This window comes from Rhinolophus sinicus, chromosome 3 (assembly GCF_057876585.1).
Source record: "Rhinolophus sinicus isolate RSI-liver-muscle chromosome 3, RSI-T2T, whole genome shotgun sequence".
NCBI classification, from domain to species: Eukaryota; Metazoa; Chordata; class Mammalia; order Chiroptera; family Rhinolophidae; genus Rhinolophus; species Rhinolophus sinicus.
The window spans coordinates 128,526,848-128,543,854 of NC_142503.1; the positions used below are offsets into that span (position 1 = coordinate 128,526,848).

The 17,007-nt window shown below is 46.0% G+C and overlaps 2 protein-coding genes across 5 annotated transcripts in view; one reads left to right on the forward strand and one right to left on the reverse strand.

Annotated features, from left to right (window-relative positions):
* The window catches only part of SLC7A7 (solute carrier family 7 member 7), a 28,792-nt gene extending 19,707 nt beyond the window's left edge, over nucleotides 1-9,085 (forward strand). For 2 of the 4 annotated variants that reach the window (XM_088797060.1, XM_088797057.1), the window contains 8 exons: nucleotides 3,372-3,497; nucleotides 4,372-4,516; nucleotides 6,225-6,348; nucleotides 6,562-6,665; nucleotides 6,945-7,041; nucleotides 7,806-7,955; nucleotides 8,157-8,340; nucleotides 8,568-9,085. In XM_088797060.1, the coding sequence (XP_088653186.1) occupies nucleotides 3,372-3,497; nucleotides 4,372-4,516; nucleotides 6,225-6,348; nucleotides 6,562-6,665; nucleotides 6,945-7,041; nucleotides 7,806-7,955; nucleotides 8,157-8,340; nucleotides 8,568-8,671 (1,034 nt within the window). In that variant the 3' untranslated portion in view covers nucleotides 8,672-9,085. The remainder of the gene's footprint in view (nucleotides 1-3,371; nucleotides 3,498-4,371; nucleotides 4,517-6,224; nucleotides 6,349-6,561; nucleotides 6,666-6,944; nucleotides 7,042-7,805; nucleotides 7,956-8,156; nucleotides 8,341-8,567) is intronic. The other 2 variants (XM_088797058.1, XM_088797059.1) reach the window with 1 other exon arrangement.
* A 460-nt stretch (nucleotides 9,086-9,545) lies between these two features.
* OXA1L (OXA1L mitochondrial inner membrane insertase) lies at nucleotides 9,546-14,854 on the reverse strand. Its single transcript, XM_088797061.1, has 10 exons — nucleotides 14,696-14,854; nucleotides 14,094-14,255; nucleotides 13,158-13,371; nucleotides 11,448-11,591; nucleotides 11,110-11,195; nucleotides 10,772-10,936; nucleotides 10,476-10,580; nucleotides 10,202-10,364; nucleotides 10,033-10,113; nucleotides 9,546-9,954 (listed from the first exon to the last, which is right to left on the reverse strand). The coding sequence occupies exons 1-10, from the start codon at nucleotides 14,756-14,758 to the stop codon at nucleotides 9,827-9,829; spliced, it is 1,311 nt and encodes a 436-aa protein (XP_088653187.1). The 5' UTR covers nucleotides 14,759-14,854; the 3' UTR covers nucleotides 9,546-9,826.
* Between the last annotated feature and the right edge of the window lie 2,153 nt (nucleotides 14,855-17,007).

Here is a 17,007-nt window from a genome sequence, read left to right on the forward strand (position 1 = left end):
TATTTGTCACACAAGAGATTGAAGAAAATGGGTTTTTAGCCCGAAAGAGGGAAGACTCAAGGGGGACAGGACGTACATCTCTAATGATAAGAAGGGTTCTTATACGGAAGAGGCTTTAGTTTGGTTCTGTGCAGCTCTACGACTACTACTGGGTAGAAGTTGTGAGGAAGATGGTTTTGGCTTAGTGGAAAGAAGAGCCATTGATCGCTTTAAAAATGGTATGAGTTGTCTACTAAAGTATTGAGGCTTTATAGTCCCTGGGCATTTGAAACAGAAAATGGATTCAATACTGGCCTAAATTTTGTGTGTTACATTATACATTAAACTGCAAAAGTAATTGCAGTTTTCGCGATTATTTTTAACCTTTTAAACTGCAATTACTTTTGCACCAACCTAATACATTTAAAACTAATGGTGCTGTAAGGTTTGTAGCTTTACTGTTCTTTTTCAGGGACATTTTAGTTTGGGCATCTAAACTAAATCTGGGCATCTGATCCTCAGGAGGCCTGCAAGCTTTGTTCTGTTCTGGATCAACCTGGATGGTGCTTCCCTGGCTTTTAGTTCCAGAGCTGACGCCGGGCCTTAGTGCTAGAACTAACCTCCTACTCTGGGAGCCCATGTAGGCTGGGTTTGATGATCCATTCAGAAGCATCTCTTTAGATGATTATAGGAGTGGCTTCCTTGCAGCTTTTCCTTTCTCCAATGCAGGAATGGAGCTGCACCTGCGTCAAGGGTCCAAGGTAGTAATTTCAGGCCATCTTCCTGTGGACTTGGGCCAGTGCTGGGTGGAGACTGAATTGCACCTAGAGGTAGGAGGGTAGGGCATCTCTGTCCTTGAAGTTAACCTGCAGTTAGTAGGCTCTGTTTTCTAACCCCATGGTCCCCACCCCTTCCCTGCCTCCGAAGCAGGAGGTTGGGCTCTGCTTCAAGAGCAGTGCACTTGGCTGGGCTCTGGAGTCTCTGGTCAGCTGTATCCGCTGGGGGTGGGGACAAACAGCCCAGTCAGCACTGCTGCCTGCCATACTCATTTCCTGTTCCATGGCCAAGAGGCCCTGGAGGAAGCTGGGTTTTGGGGAAGGTGAGGGCCAGTCTCTTTAGGCAATTCCTCTGTTTCCTCGTTTCTTTCTATAGGATTCCCTTCTTCATTCAAACCGAGCCCTCTGTGCTCAATACAGAGAGCAGATCAGGGAAAGATGGTGGGCCAGCGGCTGAGAAATAAGGTTCAGGAGTGGGGGAGCGGGAAAACTGGTGGGTGAAAAAAGGGATATAAATGGATGGATATGGGAGTAGAGAAGCAATAGGGATTAAAATATAAACAATCCATGTATTTTCATTTCAGAATTTGTTATGATAAAGGATGATGAGTTGGCTTTTCCTGGCCCCCATTCCTGGACAGAGCTGAGACTGACTGAACCACAACCAGTCCCTTAGCCTACCCCAGTTTGGCACTGTGACCCGTGGTTACCCTGAGGGCTAACTGTGAATTTTAATTAGGAGATCCCATTCCGTTGTGATATGGCAGCATCAGTTGTCCCTGGCTCCAGTTCTATTTGTAAGCCAGCAGCAGAGCCCCAGCGGTTAGGGGTAAGGGTTACAGTAGGGAGAGCAGAGGCATAGGGCTGGTGAATGGCTGGAGGCAGAAGTCCAGTGGGGAGTAAGGGGTGGGGGACTGGCTGAGGGGGATCAACAGGTCCGAAAGATTTGTGGAGGGTGAGACACAGGCACTTTGGTCATTTTGTAGCGTGCTTGTGCAGAATATACGCTTGTGTCTTTAATTATTAACTTAGCACTGGGGTGGCCTGGAGTGACGCGTGCATTTTTGCCCAGCCCTGTGATATGATTTGGTTGTTTATTGTCCTGTTTATTAGGCAGAAAAGTGTTTGTATGGGACGGGAATGTTCCTTTTCTGGGAAAAACAGTAAGGAATTTGGGCAGTGAGTAGAATGGGAGGGATGTAAGGGAGGGGGACGTAGAGACAGAAGAAAGAACAGCTATGCGGAGAGGCTGGTCTTTCCTGCTTCTCAGGACGGAGTAGCCTCTGGTCAGAGTGTGATGAGGCCAGGGCACAACAAAACCGGAGGACTAGGGACACTGAGGGACATGCCACTGCCAGAACTGAGACCAGGACATCTTCCTGACTGTTGGTGGCCTGAAGCAGGCAAGCCCAAGCACTGGGCCTCACTTTCTCCACTGATAAGGCAGGCTGACTCTGACCTTGCCCTTGAAGCCCTCGGGAGAAGGCCATTCTTCCTGTGTTCCAGTTGCTGAGCTGGGAAGGAGGGAGCAGTGAAGCAATTCATTCTGCCAAAGTAGGGAAGGTTGGTGGACATTAAGAGGTTGGAAGAACATTCTGCTGAGTTTCAGAATTGTTTCTTTTGACTTTCTTCCTTGCCACATCCTGAGGCTATTGGTTAACCTCACAGCATGTGTGGGCTTCCCTTCTTGGATTTCTGCTTCTGAAGTAGACGGTAACTTTTTTTGGGGTAATGGATTTCTCTAAGATTCTGACAAAGGCTATGGACCCTTTACTTAGAAAAATGCATATACTTTGGACATATCTACATAGCACCTTACAAAGAATTTCAGGCCTTGTGGAAGCCACAGGATAAGAATGCTGGCTCTAAGGGTGATCCATGAACTTTACCGAAGTTCATCCAGGTAAAGGGATTGCATCTTCCTCAGGGCAGAAGGACTTGGGGAATGTTTGTAGCTCTTACGTTTGTATTGTCCAGTCAGGAAAAATGCCCTGTCTCCATTATATGGGAACCTCGGTTCCAAGAATCTTTCCAAGCACAAAAACAAGCAGCTGTGCTGGCAGGCAGTGGCAGAAGTCTGGCCTCCATCCTAATCCTTGGCCACATGTCCTGACCTGCTGGCCCAGACATTGACAAATCATGACAGGACTCATCAAGGTTAACAGTAACACCACAGCATCAGAGCTCTGGGCCCTGGAGCCCATATCATAGGGTAGGAGGGTGGAGAGGAGGGAGCAACCGTGACTTTTCAGAGCCAACAGCTCTGAACACCTCACTGATCCCCTCCAGCTGCCAGTTGCCTGCCACTGCCGTGAGCGCTTTCGTATGTAAGCAAATCCAGTCATGGTTTGGAGTCTCCTGTTTGTGTCACCCAGTGAGGGTGTGTTTATGTGTCTGTGTGTGGTGCGATGTACACAGGTGCTTAGCAAGTACCTTTGCATGACAATGGTGAGGACATTCTGGGCAGAGGTTTCCAATGCAGAGCAGGTCTGAGCCCAACACTTCTGTCTTTGGCCAAAGGTCTACTTTGGCGACTGGTACGGGAAAACTTTCTTGGGAGTCTAAGGCCCTCTGGATGGTAGAATCAGTCACCAATCACTGTTATTTTTCTTTTAGGTTTCTTAACCTTCGTTAACTGTGCCTATGTCAAGTGGGGAACAGCTGTCCAAGATTTTTCCACCTATGCTAAAGTAGTGGCTCTGATCGCTGTCATCATCGCAGGCATTGTTAGACTTGGTCAGGGTAAGAAATAATAATAGCAACTGACATTTGTTACACATTTTCTATAAGCCACACTCCTCTAAGTGCCCTTTGTGTATTATCTCGTTTGGTAGGTACTATTATTATCTCTATTTTATAGATGAGGCTGTAGAATTAAGTACCTTGCCCAAGTCTCTAGCTAGTAAGTAGTGGAGCTGAATTCTGTACTCAGGCACACTGGCCCCAAAGACTGTCCTTATACTTCTATGCATGCTGCCTCCCAGAGGAGGCTGATTTTGGCAAAAGGGCTGACAGCCATGCCCTGGGAGATGGCTTTTGCAGATTGGCAAGCCCAGTGCTGTGGCTACAGTTGTTCTCCCCTTGGGAGTGGGCAAGGGTAGAAATGAACTCTTTATACCCAGTACTGTCCAGTTCCCAGTCTGAACACCTACCCTACAACTACTGTTGACCTGGGTGTATTGAGTCCTGCCCTTCTTCCACCCGTATCAGCTCTGTCTGGTGTCACACAGGGGGCGGAACCGGGCAGCTTGCAGGGCAGGACAGTACTACATCACTCCTGTTCTCCAGCCCTTCTACTCCTAGAAAGCCATCCCGGGTCCTTCCTGTCAAGATCCCCATTCTGCATGTACCCTGCATTCTGGCCCATCACTGTAGATGCCTGTCTTCTGTTCCCTGGTCCTTCACTGGTACCCTTGCTGCCAAAATTGCTTGGGAGTCTAAGGCCCTCTGGATGGGAGAGTCAGTCACCAACCAGTATTATTTTGCTCTCAGGTCTCTTCACCTGACAGCCATTCACCTGCTGTTATTGTCATATTCTTCCACTCCTTCATGGATCACCTTGAGGTCGGGGGGTAGGTCACTAATTCTTCTGCCTTTTCACATTCTCTGGTTCCAGGAGCCTCGAATCACTTTGAGAATTCCTTTGAGGGTTCATCGTTTGCAATGGGCGACATTGCCCTGGCACTGTACTCAGCTCTGTTCTCCTACTCGGGCTGGGACACCCTCAACTATGTCACCGAAGAGATCACGAATCCTGAGAGGTAGGTACCTCACTGTCAACTTTTCACGGCAATGATAGCCATCATTTACTGAGCTGCTTCTGTGTGCCAGACAGCATACCACAATTGCAGAGATAGATTTTTGTCAGCCCCATTTGATAATAACAGATGCGAGGCCTGAGGCCCAGAAAAGTAACTTGTCCGTGATCATAGTGACAGAGCTGAGATATGAACTTTCTTACGTATGTTAAAAAATGTTTTTTAAAGGCCTTTCCACATTTGTTCATTCATTCCTGCATCAGTTAAGGCAGGTTGTAACTTCTGCTTGTGTATTTTTTTAAAAAAATTTTGTTACTTTTTGTTTTTCCCCAATTTTTATTGGGGAACAGTGTGTTTTTCCAGGACCCATCAGCTCCAAGTCAAGTCATTGTCTTTAATCTAATTGTGGAGGGCGCAGCTCACTGGCCCATGTGGGAATCGAACCGGTGACATTGGTGTTATGAGTATTATGAGCACTGCGCTCTAACCAACTGAGCCAACTGGCCGCGCCCCCCCCCTTTTTAATAGATTTTTCTTGATAGGTCTGTCACCCACCTTTATCCCCAGAGAGTACTTAAGGTTATAGACTCCCTGAAAACTTGTTTCACTTCTGATCCTTTCTCATTCACACTGATATAGTGGTATTATTTCAGTCATTCAGTGGTATCATCTCACCAGTGTTTTTCTAAATCCCCCTGTAGTCATGCAGTGAAAAGAGCACTGGAAGGGAGTGAAAGGGTCTGGAGCCCGTCTTTCCACTGATTTGTTGGATGACCTTGAAGGGAGTCCTGACATCTGTCTGCTTCCTTATCTGTAAATAGAGGGGGTTGAATTGTATGGTCTCTAGAGCCTTCCCTGTCTCTAAAAATTCAATGATTCTGAGAACTAAGATTTGTCAGGAAGTGGTTTTTATACATTTTTGGCTAAAAGAATAATAATAAACTCCTTTTGGCTTTGAGAAACAATACTCTTGGTAGACAGCCAGTGTGGCAACCCTGGGAGAGGGTAACAGAAGTAGGATCCAGGCTTGGATGGTGCTTCCAACTACCGGACTGAAGCTGAATGAGAGTATTTGTCCCCCTCCGCCCCGCCCCCCCTCCTCCCCTCACCATCTCACTGTAAAGAATATTTATTAGAGCATAGCTTTATTGGTCCAGAGGGACCTTGAGAGGTCTTTGCATCTTTCTCTTGGCTACCAGTTAGGATGGTACCCAAGGTTCTCAAACTGAGTAAGGGAGTGAGGTGGACATATTTCCCAGGTTACTTGTTCAGATACACATATTGTTCTTCTTACTAAGGGACTGTCTTATTTTCTGGAGATGTTAGGTTTCACAATTTGCCTCCATAATTTCTTCTTCTATTTCTCAACCTTAAGATAAAATTTCCAATGTTTACACTTACTGTTTTCAATGTTTACAATTTTAGAAAGAATCCTTGGGTAAAAAAACAAAACAAAAACCCCCATCTCCCTGTGCTATTATCCTGTGACATAGTTCTTTGTTAATCCTTTTCTCTTGCATACCCCTTTCTCCAAATGTGATACACCTTTCCCTTGATGATCTTTAGTTCTTAAGAGTTCAAAGCTTAAGCCCCTCTCCGAGGCAGCAATGGCAGTCACTGGGGAATGCCACAAGTGTGACAGTCAAGGATTAAAGGCGAGATGGGGATGTGACCGTGGGACTAATGTATCCATTATTCTACTCGGCTGTAGGAACCTGCCCCTCTCCATTGCCATTTCCATGCCCATTGTCACCATCATCTACATCTTGACCAATGTGGCCTATTACACCGTGCTAGACATGAAGGACATCCTGGAGAGTGATGCTGTTGCTGTGGTAAAGGATTTTTACTAGCAGGGAAGGCTGAGGGTGTTTGTGGGCTTCTGGGTATTTTGAAGTTCTTGAAAGTCCCAAGAAAGGGGTAGTCCTTGAAAGGATACTGGGCTTGCAAGGTCATTAGCCTTGTGGGAGAAGGGCTGGCTTCCTAGTAGTGGGAATGTGGGGGCATGCCTGTCCATGCCATTCATCCCTAATGACTCTTTTTCTTAGACATTTGCAGACCAGATTTTTGGAATATTCAACTGGACAATTCCACTGGCAGTTGCAATATCCTGCTTTGGTGGCCTCAATGCCTCCATTGTGGCTGCTTCTAGGTATGAATGGCATCTTTTACTGGAGGGTATTATGAACTATGGCGCGAGAGGCAGAACTTACAGGACCCAGACTTTACTGTGCTCCCCAAATATTCACAGCCTCTTTACTCATTTCCATCAGCAGCCTCTAGTTCTCACTAATTTCAATACTGAACTCCATTCCATATTATTCAAACTTTCTTAGAGGGGATGGCCGAGAGGGAGGGCTTGTGGCAGGTGAACCAGGCCATATCCAATGTCTTATAAATTTCTCAGCCTCTCCTATCTTACCCCAAATAGGCTTTTCTTCGTGGGCTCAAGAGAAGGCCATCTCCCTGATGCCATCTGCATGATTCATGTTGAGCGGTTCACACCAGTGCCTGCTCTGCTCTTCAATGTAAGTGATCCCACGGTTGAGGCTAAAAGTGATTGTGGGGGCAACTTTAGTAACAGTAGATGCCATTGTTCCAGCGTCCTGACGGCTCTAAAGGAGACTGCAATAGGAAACGATTACTGGAGCACCCACCATGGGCAAGGCACTGTGCCAACTGCTGTGGTGGTTCCTAACAGAATTTATCTTCTCTAAGGAACGGTAACCTCCTTTGGTCTAGGATAAGGCATAAAGCACATTGGATTCTAATGACAGCCATGAGTGATGTAGTGTTTAAGGGAAGAAATTATTACTTCCATGGGGGCAGAGGGTGAATCAGGAAAGACGTCTTTGACTAAGTGCATTTGAAATAGATTCTTAAGGTTAGGGTTGCAAACGGTAGACATGGGCTTTAGGTGAAGAGAAATAGCACCAGACCGTTCTGAGGTAAAGCAGTGTGGAGTTGGGTAGTAGGAGAGAAGTTGGAAATGTAGGTTGGAGCCATTATGGGGAAGCTCTTAAGCAAAAGACTTTTGAGTTGTTTTGAGCTGTGCTTCATAGGGGGTGAATGGCGCAAAGGCTTGAAGAATTGGCTGAAAAACCAATTGAGAGGCTACTGACTTAATAGAAAATAAGGTATTGAAATTGGGTGCTAGAGAGTGGGAACAGAAAATGTCAGGTGGGGGGACTGAGGACTTGACAAAGGGATGGATTTGTGGGAGGTAAAGGGGAGTGAAAAGTGCCTTGAGTTACAAAGGCCATGAGAGGTGCTGACGGGCTTGTGCTTACAGGGTATTATGGCGTTGATCTACCTGTGTGTGGAGGACATCTTCCAGCTCATTAACTACTACAGCTTCAGCTACTGGTTCTTTGTGGGGCTCTCAATTGTGGGTCAACTTTATCTGCGCTGGAAGCAGCCTGACCGGCCTCGTTCCCTCAAGGTAACTCACCTCCATCCTATGTGCTCTGGGGATTCTTACAGGACAGTTTATTCAGAAACCTTTGTCTAGGACTTGCTGGTGGTAGGGTGCTGAGATGAAGGGGATGAAAAGGTGGCTCAGTGCTCTGAGCTTCACAGGAGGTGGGGTTATTTTGGCTGTCAATCCTGAGCTAACTTCTAGCTGTTTCTTCTGTGCCCTTAGCTCAGCCTTTTCTTCCCCATTGTCTTCTGCCTCTGCACCATCTTCCTGGTGGCTGTTCCACTTTACAGTGATACCATCAACTCCCTCATCGGCATTGCCATTGCCCTCTCAGGACTGCCCTTTTACTTCCTCATCATCCGAGTGCCAAAACAAAAACGACCTCTTTGCCTCCGTAGGATTGTGGGTAAGCCTTGGTTCCTCAGTTGGCTCAGCTAATAATGCACAACATGTTTTTTTTGTTTTGTTTGCCTTTTCTGCACATCCTCTTCCATGTCACCTCTGTCATAGCCTCTTCTAATTGTTAACCCTAAGGCTTAACCAAATCGTCACCTCAGGCCCAATCCCACTCAGTGCATTTGAACTCAGCCCAGTTCATCTCTTCTCAGTTTTGACTCAAACTTCTCCTTGTAGCATCTACCACCCAGTACCTCCAGCTCCTATGTATGTCAGTTGCTGCAGAGATGGATTTGGAAGATGGAGAGATGCCCAAGCAACAAGATCCCAAGTCTAAGTAACACCTGGAATCCTGAGATGTGAAAGGAGGGGCCTCTTGTCTCTTACTGGCTGTAGCCAATGAAATTGAAAAGGAAACCTCACTTCTTTGGAGGCACCTGTCTGGAAGCCTCATCTAGGCAGCTTCAACAACCTTGGAACTTGCTTTTTGAGAGATGGACAGTAATTTGTTTTGCTAGATATTGTTCCAGATATTTTCAAAGCGATGATAAAGCAGACTGTGGTGGGAGCTTGTCAGGTGCGGGCTTGGTGGTTCCAGTAGCACATTCCCGTGTGTTAAGACTGTCACTCACCTGTGGGTGTGCCTACCTATTCCTCCTTTCCTTTAAAAGGGCCAACAATGCTCCAAACTTCCTGTCTCCTTTACAGAGACAGGAAACTACAGGTGCTGGACAATAAAAGGGTTATGTTCCTAAGCTTCGAGTGGCTTCATTTTATATAGTGTCTGTGGGACAGTTCCTATTAGCCTGGTAGGAAGACTGAAAACAATCTTATGCTTGAAAGTATCTGAGCATTTCTTCCCTCTCAAGCCAGTTGCTGAAGGCTGATGCAAACAGTCTCTACACAAGAAAACATCTAAGCTGCTGCAGCAAAATGTCGGATAAAAACTAAATCAACTTCCATTCCTCTTAATTATCACTAAGAATTTCAGTGTATCTACTTCTTAAAGGATATTTTATAGGTAATGTTGGGGTAAATAAACATGGCTACTCTATTTTGATACAATCTCATCAGGCATACCTACCTCTAAGACTGCAACGCAAATGTGACTGGAACAACACATGTATGGGGTGGGGGCCTAAGCTCCTTAATGCCAGGTTACCACACTGACACTCCCTAAGAGTATGGGCCAGCAAGAGCAATCACCACTCAATGTATTCTTCAGTTTTCTGAAGCACATAATCCATCTGCCCGTTTAATAAATATCAGGAAGCAGCGTACAGTACAGAGGTTTCCTAATTCTGAGGAAGGGAAGATCACTTGGCTTCCCAGTGGTCTTACACTTAGGCTTGAGAGTCTGCAGTGAAATCCACTTTGAAAACGAACATCTCCATGTCCCACAGTTCCTAGGTCTGGGGCAAGGAACCAGCATCGAATCTTGTTCTAAGGCTTAGTCTTTGAAGAGAGTTCCTGCCAGTATGAGCAGGGAACAGCATTCAGCCAAGCGTGTCACGCCAGGGCTGCTTTGACTTTGGTTTGTTGCTGCTGCTGTTCGGGGGGTTGGGAGAGGGATTTTTTCCATGCTGTAGCAGAGGGTTGTGGGTAAAAGTCTGCCGTAAGGGACCTGGGGGAAGAAGAGAATCTCAATGAACAAAAGAAAGGAAGAAACAGTGACAGAATTTAGCCCGAAAGGGTTATTTACCCCTAGCTGCTAGTTCCAAGTGATTCTGTATGCGCCGTTCACGCTCTTGTAGTTGATGGGTGAGTTCAGCATTCTTCCAGCCTACGGAAAGAGGAATAAGTCAGTTGATCTCATACCCATTTTTAGGCCACTTTTCCCTGGCCTTGATTCTCACAGGACAGGCCCTTACCTTTTTTGAAACTCTGTAAGAAGCCTTCCCGTGGAGGTAATTTGCTGGAGTCGTGCACAACACGCTGGGGGATTTTAAGTACACTGCGTACAGCAGGAATCCGTAGGCAAGCCACCTGGCTCAGGGAAAACAGGTTGGAGGAGAGCCAATACATGAACACTGCCTGGATGAGGAGGAAGAGAAGGTACTCAGAAACAGCATCGCAGGTCAGCTTGCTGGGAGGTAGCTAAGCTAGGTGGAAGGACTTGGAGCCAGCCCCCACGCCACTACCTACCGAGGGGAAATGGATGGTTATGGGCAAGACTGCCAAGGGCATCAATCTCATAACATTTCTCATCCACTGAAGGTCAGCACTTTGTACACCAGTCTCAGCACCTAGCTGCCAAAAAAAAAAAAAAAAAAAAAGGCAGAGGAAGAATAGCAAATGCACATCAGTTTTAGTGACTGTGGTTCAAATTTTTTACCCATGAACGCTTTTTCCAGGGAGTGAGAATGACCATTCTGCACAATTACTTTAGCCCTACTCCCAGTTTGCTTTGCAGGCCTGGCATTTGGCCAATCTGAGCTTACCTCAAGGACACCCCACATTGTAGCAGTGACTACCATTGGTAATACGTAGATGGGGTCAGATAGTGTGAGATCCTGGAACCACCAGAGGCCACCTGTCTGTAGACTGGGCACAGGAAGGCTCGCCATTTCTCTCAAGGCAATGAAGAAGGAGATGAAGATCGGGGCCTATCACACAGGATAAACAGTGTCAGGACTGTTAGCACAGGGGACATTTTCATTATTGCATTATTGAAAGCCACGCTTATCACCACCATCACCTGCTTTCTGGGGGCCTAGGGCATGGGAAGCGAGATAATCTGATTGGTTCAGGATAAAATAAGGGAAATGTTTTTGCTTACCTGTGTCAGAGGTAGAATGAGAGGTCTAAGGAGTTTAATATCATGCTTTTTCTGATAAAATGTCATCTCCGAGGAGGCCCTGTAAACTGAAGTGAGGGGAAGTTAATGGATGGGCAGACAGTTACAATAGTGGAAGGAACCATCTTCACCACCTGGCCCGTGACATTTCTAACTGACCCTGGCCAGCCATCGAAAGTATTAGGCCCAAGAAGCAGGTAACCCTTTAGGACTTGTCCAACTGTAGCAACTCCTGACTTCGGTTGTTCCCTTCCCTTAGCAGAATGTCAGGAAAAGGACAAATGTGGTCTTCTCCCACGCTCATTCTGCAATTGACTCACACTCAACATGATCTCCTGCCAACTTGGCTTCTCTGATCCGAGTGGAAAACTTCTGGATCTCTGGCATGTGGTTGTGGATCTTGGCTGCCTCTCGTTGGCCCTTCACAATGAGAGGAAACACCAGGCAGCGGGCAAAAACTGTACCTGGAAAACACACATGAGGATTGGAGTAAAATTAAAGCAGTTCTGCAGCTAGAAGGTTGAAGATCTTTAGGTCCTCACTGAAAGGGTCTCTCTTATTCTAGTCTTTTTCACACTGAATCATGCCCAAGGAGCCCAAAGCAAAGGGCAGGGGTATGACTTAGTTACTTCAAGGCTGTCTTTGCTTTGACATTACAAAAATCTAGCATTAACTTCTCTAAGCAAATGACCAGGACTCCTGCTTGCTTCTTTGAACAAAAGGTGACAGAAGCCACTTTTCTAGATCAATGGTTTCCAAACTTTTCTATTATCAGTGGAAAAGCCCCCAACTGTAAGTGTAGTCCCAATATACATAACAGATAAAGTGAGGTTGCCCTAGGTGAGGGGGGAGTCTGGCTATAGGATTCTTTAAGTTCTGGCCTTTGCTTTGCTCAGAGATACCTTTACAAACTCTGGGGCTCCCAGGAATGAAATGTGAAAGCAGCTGTCCTAGAAATCCCTGGAGCAGGAGGCAAACTGGTGACCTACTGCTTTAGCCCCTTCCTATTTCTTGTATTTCGTTATTTCCTGATCATTCCAACAAATATTTATTTAGTTTACTGTACCTATAGATAAGCAAGTGGGTGTGGGCTAAAAAGAGACGGGGGGAGTGAGAGGAAAGACACATGTTTTTGCAGTGGAAAGAGGGGAACGAAGTAAGGATGGAACCCAGGATACCAGCACTGAAGAGGGAGGTAGTGTATTGGGCAAAGGAGATGGGAAGGTGTGGTTAGAAAGACAGGACGAAAATCAGAAAAGACTGTCACAAAAGCCAAGGGATATATGTCAAAGTCTCAAGTGTCTAACATAGAAAGGTCAAGTATGAAGAGAAATGTGGGTTTAGCAATGATGTAACTGGCAGTTAGAACGAAGTGGTGTTACTAAAAGTCAGATCGCTGAGGATCAAAGAGGGGAAAGAAGTGAGCCCATGGATACAGAATACTTTTAAATAACAGCTACGAAAGGAAGGAGAAAGATAGGATGGTAAAGGTGAACTAAGAATGGAGAGAAACAATTTCCTCCAAGAAATCGTACATGGTATGATTAAGCATGCTTGTATGTTTAGAGGAGGGCAATATAGAGGAAGAAGTTGAAGACACAGGGAGAGAAAGGATGATGGCTGGAGCAAGGTTTGGAAAACACGGAATGTGAAGCACGGTTTTTGCCTAAAGAGGAGCAATGTGAGTGTCTTCCCGATTTGGGGGTTTAAGTACCTGACCCGAACTTCTACTCTAGAGTGGCTTCATCACTGTTAACAAGGTCCCCTTACTCTAACCCCATGCTCACATTCAAACATGTACATGTCTTGAATCATAGATGTTCTAGTGGTTTTATAATGCCCTTTAGAAAATATAGGGAGAGTGCCTCTAAGTATCATGAGCCTCTATCCCTCATTAGAATCATCTGCTTTTCTGACCCCTAAACTTCGGTAACTATTTCCTTGTTCCATTCACAGAACTGCTGCTATCTTTAAAGTTCCATCCTTAACTACCCATTTTCATCCACCCCTGTCCAGGATGTATTCCTTACATGCAGCAATGGCCCCCCACCAAGGCAGGCCTAGGTTAACATGCATAAACTCTAGTAGATTCTGGATCAGTCCCACTGGGGTGTATGACCCCAGCCCCAGTTCAGCGAAGCTCTGTTCTGCAGCAGCTTGGACTATATCTGCAGTCTCTCCAGGAGCCGCCTCAGTTATCACTGCAGGTGAGGGAGTTGCAGGAATGACCGGAGGGGCCTGAACCTGTGCAAAAGGAAGCCATGTGTAACATTCAGTAGAGGGGTCATACAGAAATCAAGGGGCCCCTTATGATAACCAGTATTGGGTTGTTCTCTTGACTCCCTAATTCTTGTTTTTCCAGGTTACCCTACAGTGTCCACAGACTCAAAGCTTAAAAATGACATTGTATTTTGACCCCTAGGTAGGAAAATAAGTTAAGAGTAAGATTTCATGACTTCCCTTCATGTTGGGAAGTTATTTCTTGTATCAGTGTTTCCTCAACTTCAGTCATTTGAGTATCACTGGAATGATTTTGCACATACTCAAACTATTATACTCATAACTTTCCTTTAAAACAACTCAGTTTTTAAGACCAAAATATCTACTTGGTCTCATCCTCAGAAATATCACTATCTATGAAATCATGTATATGACATGGAAGTTACATTTTTTCTAATACACACAGCCCTGGAATAACATTTCTTATCACCATCAGTAATTTGCCACCACTCTGGGAAACAATGGTTCGTATACAACGTAAATCTCTCCTGCTGTGCTCGCAATCATTCCCCCAAATGATGTGAAAATCTGTCCCAAGCAGAGATGCTACTACCATTTTGGGGAGCTATGTGGAGCGTGGACAAGTACGCTCTTCCACATTCCACTTACCCCTATTCAAAACAGAATAAAAACAAATCAACCAAGTGGCACCCCTCCTCACACTGCAGGGAGGAAACGCTTTTTACCTGGGCTTCTGCAAAAGAGATGGCGGAGATACTGAGGCCTCGGGGGCTGGGGGCCGCGAGCAGGACATAACGTGGGCGCCTGCAGCACGCGCCGGCTGGGAACCAGAGCCCCGCGGCCAGCGGCTTCCGGGGCCACTGCGAAGGTCCTGAGACGCTGTGGAACTGAGCGGGGAAAGGCAGGATGAAGTCCTTTTATCCCGACAGAAGTCGCTCGTTATGCTCCCTCCGCCCCCCAGGAAGCAGGCAGCCGCTACCACAGGTGAGGACACTGCAGCTTTCCGCGCAGAAAGAAGGCCCGAAGGCACGCCGGGTCCCGGATTTCGGCCACCGCAAGCCCACTCCCCCCCGGGGCCCCGAAATCCAGGCTGAGGTTTCCTCGACAGGGGTGAAGCCTGTTTCCGGGAACTGACAACGCCACGGAGCCGCTGACCCGCAGGATTGAAGAAGGTAAGCCTTCTGCGTCCTCACGCGACCCGAGGTCACCGGACGCAGGTCCCGGGAAGCAGGTGGGCGTCTGCGCCTGCCCCCCAGCACGAGTTGCCATTGGCTCGGGTCGCAGGGACCGGGCAGCATCCCGACGCTCAGCCCGGGGGCATCTTTACCTGACGCTGGGGCCGCAGCAGGCGCAGAAGCTCCCGGCGCCCGCACATCAACCCCGCCGCCATTTTGCCAGGAAGCGGGCTTGTGGTCGCGCCTGCGCACTCGGAACCGCAGCCCCGCGGCGGGAGGCCCTTTTGGAAATGGGCTTGAAGCCGGAGCGGTCGCCGTGATCAGGGGGTAAAGGAGACGAGCGTGGCGGCCATATTTGAAGTGGGTAAGAAGACCGCGTTTAGCAGTTCGCCCAGAGTGTTTCCGGGAGATGGAAGAGCCACGCCAGTGGCCGTGACCTGGGCAGTTTTCCTCCGTCTCTGTCTTCATGATTCTCCTGCGATATGTTGAGTTACAAAATAGCCTCCGTACGGTCTTGGCTGTGCTTGGCGTGGGTTTTTCCTGCCTGGTGATGTTCGGTTCTTATTTCTAGATAATATTGTAATTGAAGATCCATTGAAAGTTGAGGGTAGTCTGGAGTCTGACGGAAATTGAGGGAAGGCAGCTTCTCGGAAAACATTACCTCCAAAATAAAAAGACAAAGCTTCAAGAGCAGACTCCATCTTTCCCTTTTCCCTTAAGTGTGGTTGTTGAGGAGCATCTCGTGACTATGAGGGGACAAGTCTAAAGATGAAAAGCTAACATGCTAAAGATGGTTATGTGGAAAGATAGAAAACTCCTGAATACTTGGTGATGTCATTGAGCTGCTGCATCAAGCTTGGAACCACCCATCTCTAGATACTGTATAAGATAAGCAAAGGTCTTTACTGTCTGACCTTTTATGTCTTTGAAGCTTGGGTAGTCTTGTTTCTTGAAGCTGACAGCATTCCTAAAGATATTTGAGGTGAAGTTCCTTTTCTCCAAAGAAAGAATAGTACAGCTCAGAAAGGTGGAAGTTGATTATAGTTAAACCCGTATGAAGTCTCTCAACTACAGTGTTTTTTTAAATAAATTTTATTGGGGAATATTGGGGAACAGTGTGTTTCTCCAGGTCCCATCAGCTCCAAGTAGTTGTCCTTCAGTCTAGTTGTGGAGGGTGCAGCTCAATGGCCCATGTAGGAATCGAACCTGTTCAGAGCGCACACTCTAACCAACTCAGCCATCCGGCTACCCATACAGTGCTTTTTTTTTTTTTTTTAATGACAGTAGAGTTTGGGGAAGATACAATAGCCTTAAAAGATTTCAGTCACTGCTATTTTGGGAGGGTTATGAATATGCCTGACAGAAATGGTGAAAATAGGGTGCAAAGAAATAAAATACAGATTTAATAATAATTAGGAGTATGACCTGTTAAACATGTTGGACACTGTTTAAACAAGCTCTTTTGGTTACTTTAAAGAATCAATACAGTTAGAGGTAATGACAGATATACAGCTACAGGACACTTGGGGCGGGAGGGGTGGGGTGGGAAAGCTATCCTGTGGTAGACTGTTACTTTGGTAGCCCCAAGGAAACCATATCTGCCAGTATTTGCACCCTTGTACAGCCTTACACAGCCACTATAGAAAATAGTATGGAGGGTCCTTAACTAGAAATAGAACTACCATATGATCCAGTAATTGCACTTCTGGTAATACAGAATTTCCTTTAGCACTTTACTGATATCTGCACCCCCATGTTCATAGCAGCATTATCTACAATAGCTAAGATGTGAAAACAACCTACGTATCTGTCCACAGATGATAAAGAAAATGTGACACACACACCCACACACACACGGATACAATTCAGCCATAAAAAAGAGAAATCCTGTCATTTGTGACATGATTAGACCTTGAAGGCACTATGCTAAGTGAAATATGTCAGACAGAGAAAGACAAATACTGTATGATTTCATTTGAGAAATACTGTATGAGATCCAGTATGATATGATCGAGACTCATAGAAAAATAGATTTGTAGTTATCAGAGGCATGGGTGAGGGGTGGGGCAATTGGATGAAGGTGGTCAAAAGGTACAAACTTCCAGTTATAGATAAGTAAGTACTGAGGATATATTGTACAATATGACTCTCATTAACACTGCTGTATGATATATTTGAAAGTTACTAAGAGAGTAAATCCCAAGAGTTCTCATCATAACAAAAAAAGTTCTATTTTCTTTTTTTGGTATCTATATGAGATAATGGATATTAACTAAACCTATTGTAATAATTTCACAATATATGTAAGTCAAGTCATTATGATGTATACCTAAAACTTATACAGTGCTATATGTCAATTTGTATAGCTGTAATGTGAACAAAACTAACTCCATTTCTGTGTCCCAGATATCTTTCATGCTGCGACCTTTGATCAACCACACTGTCCTTAGTAAGCATATCAAAG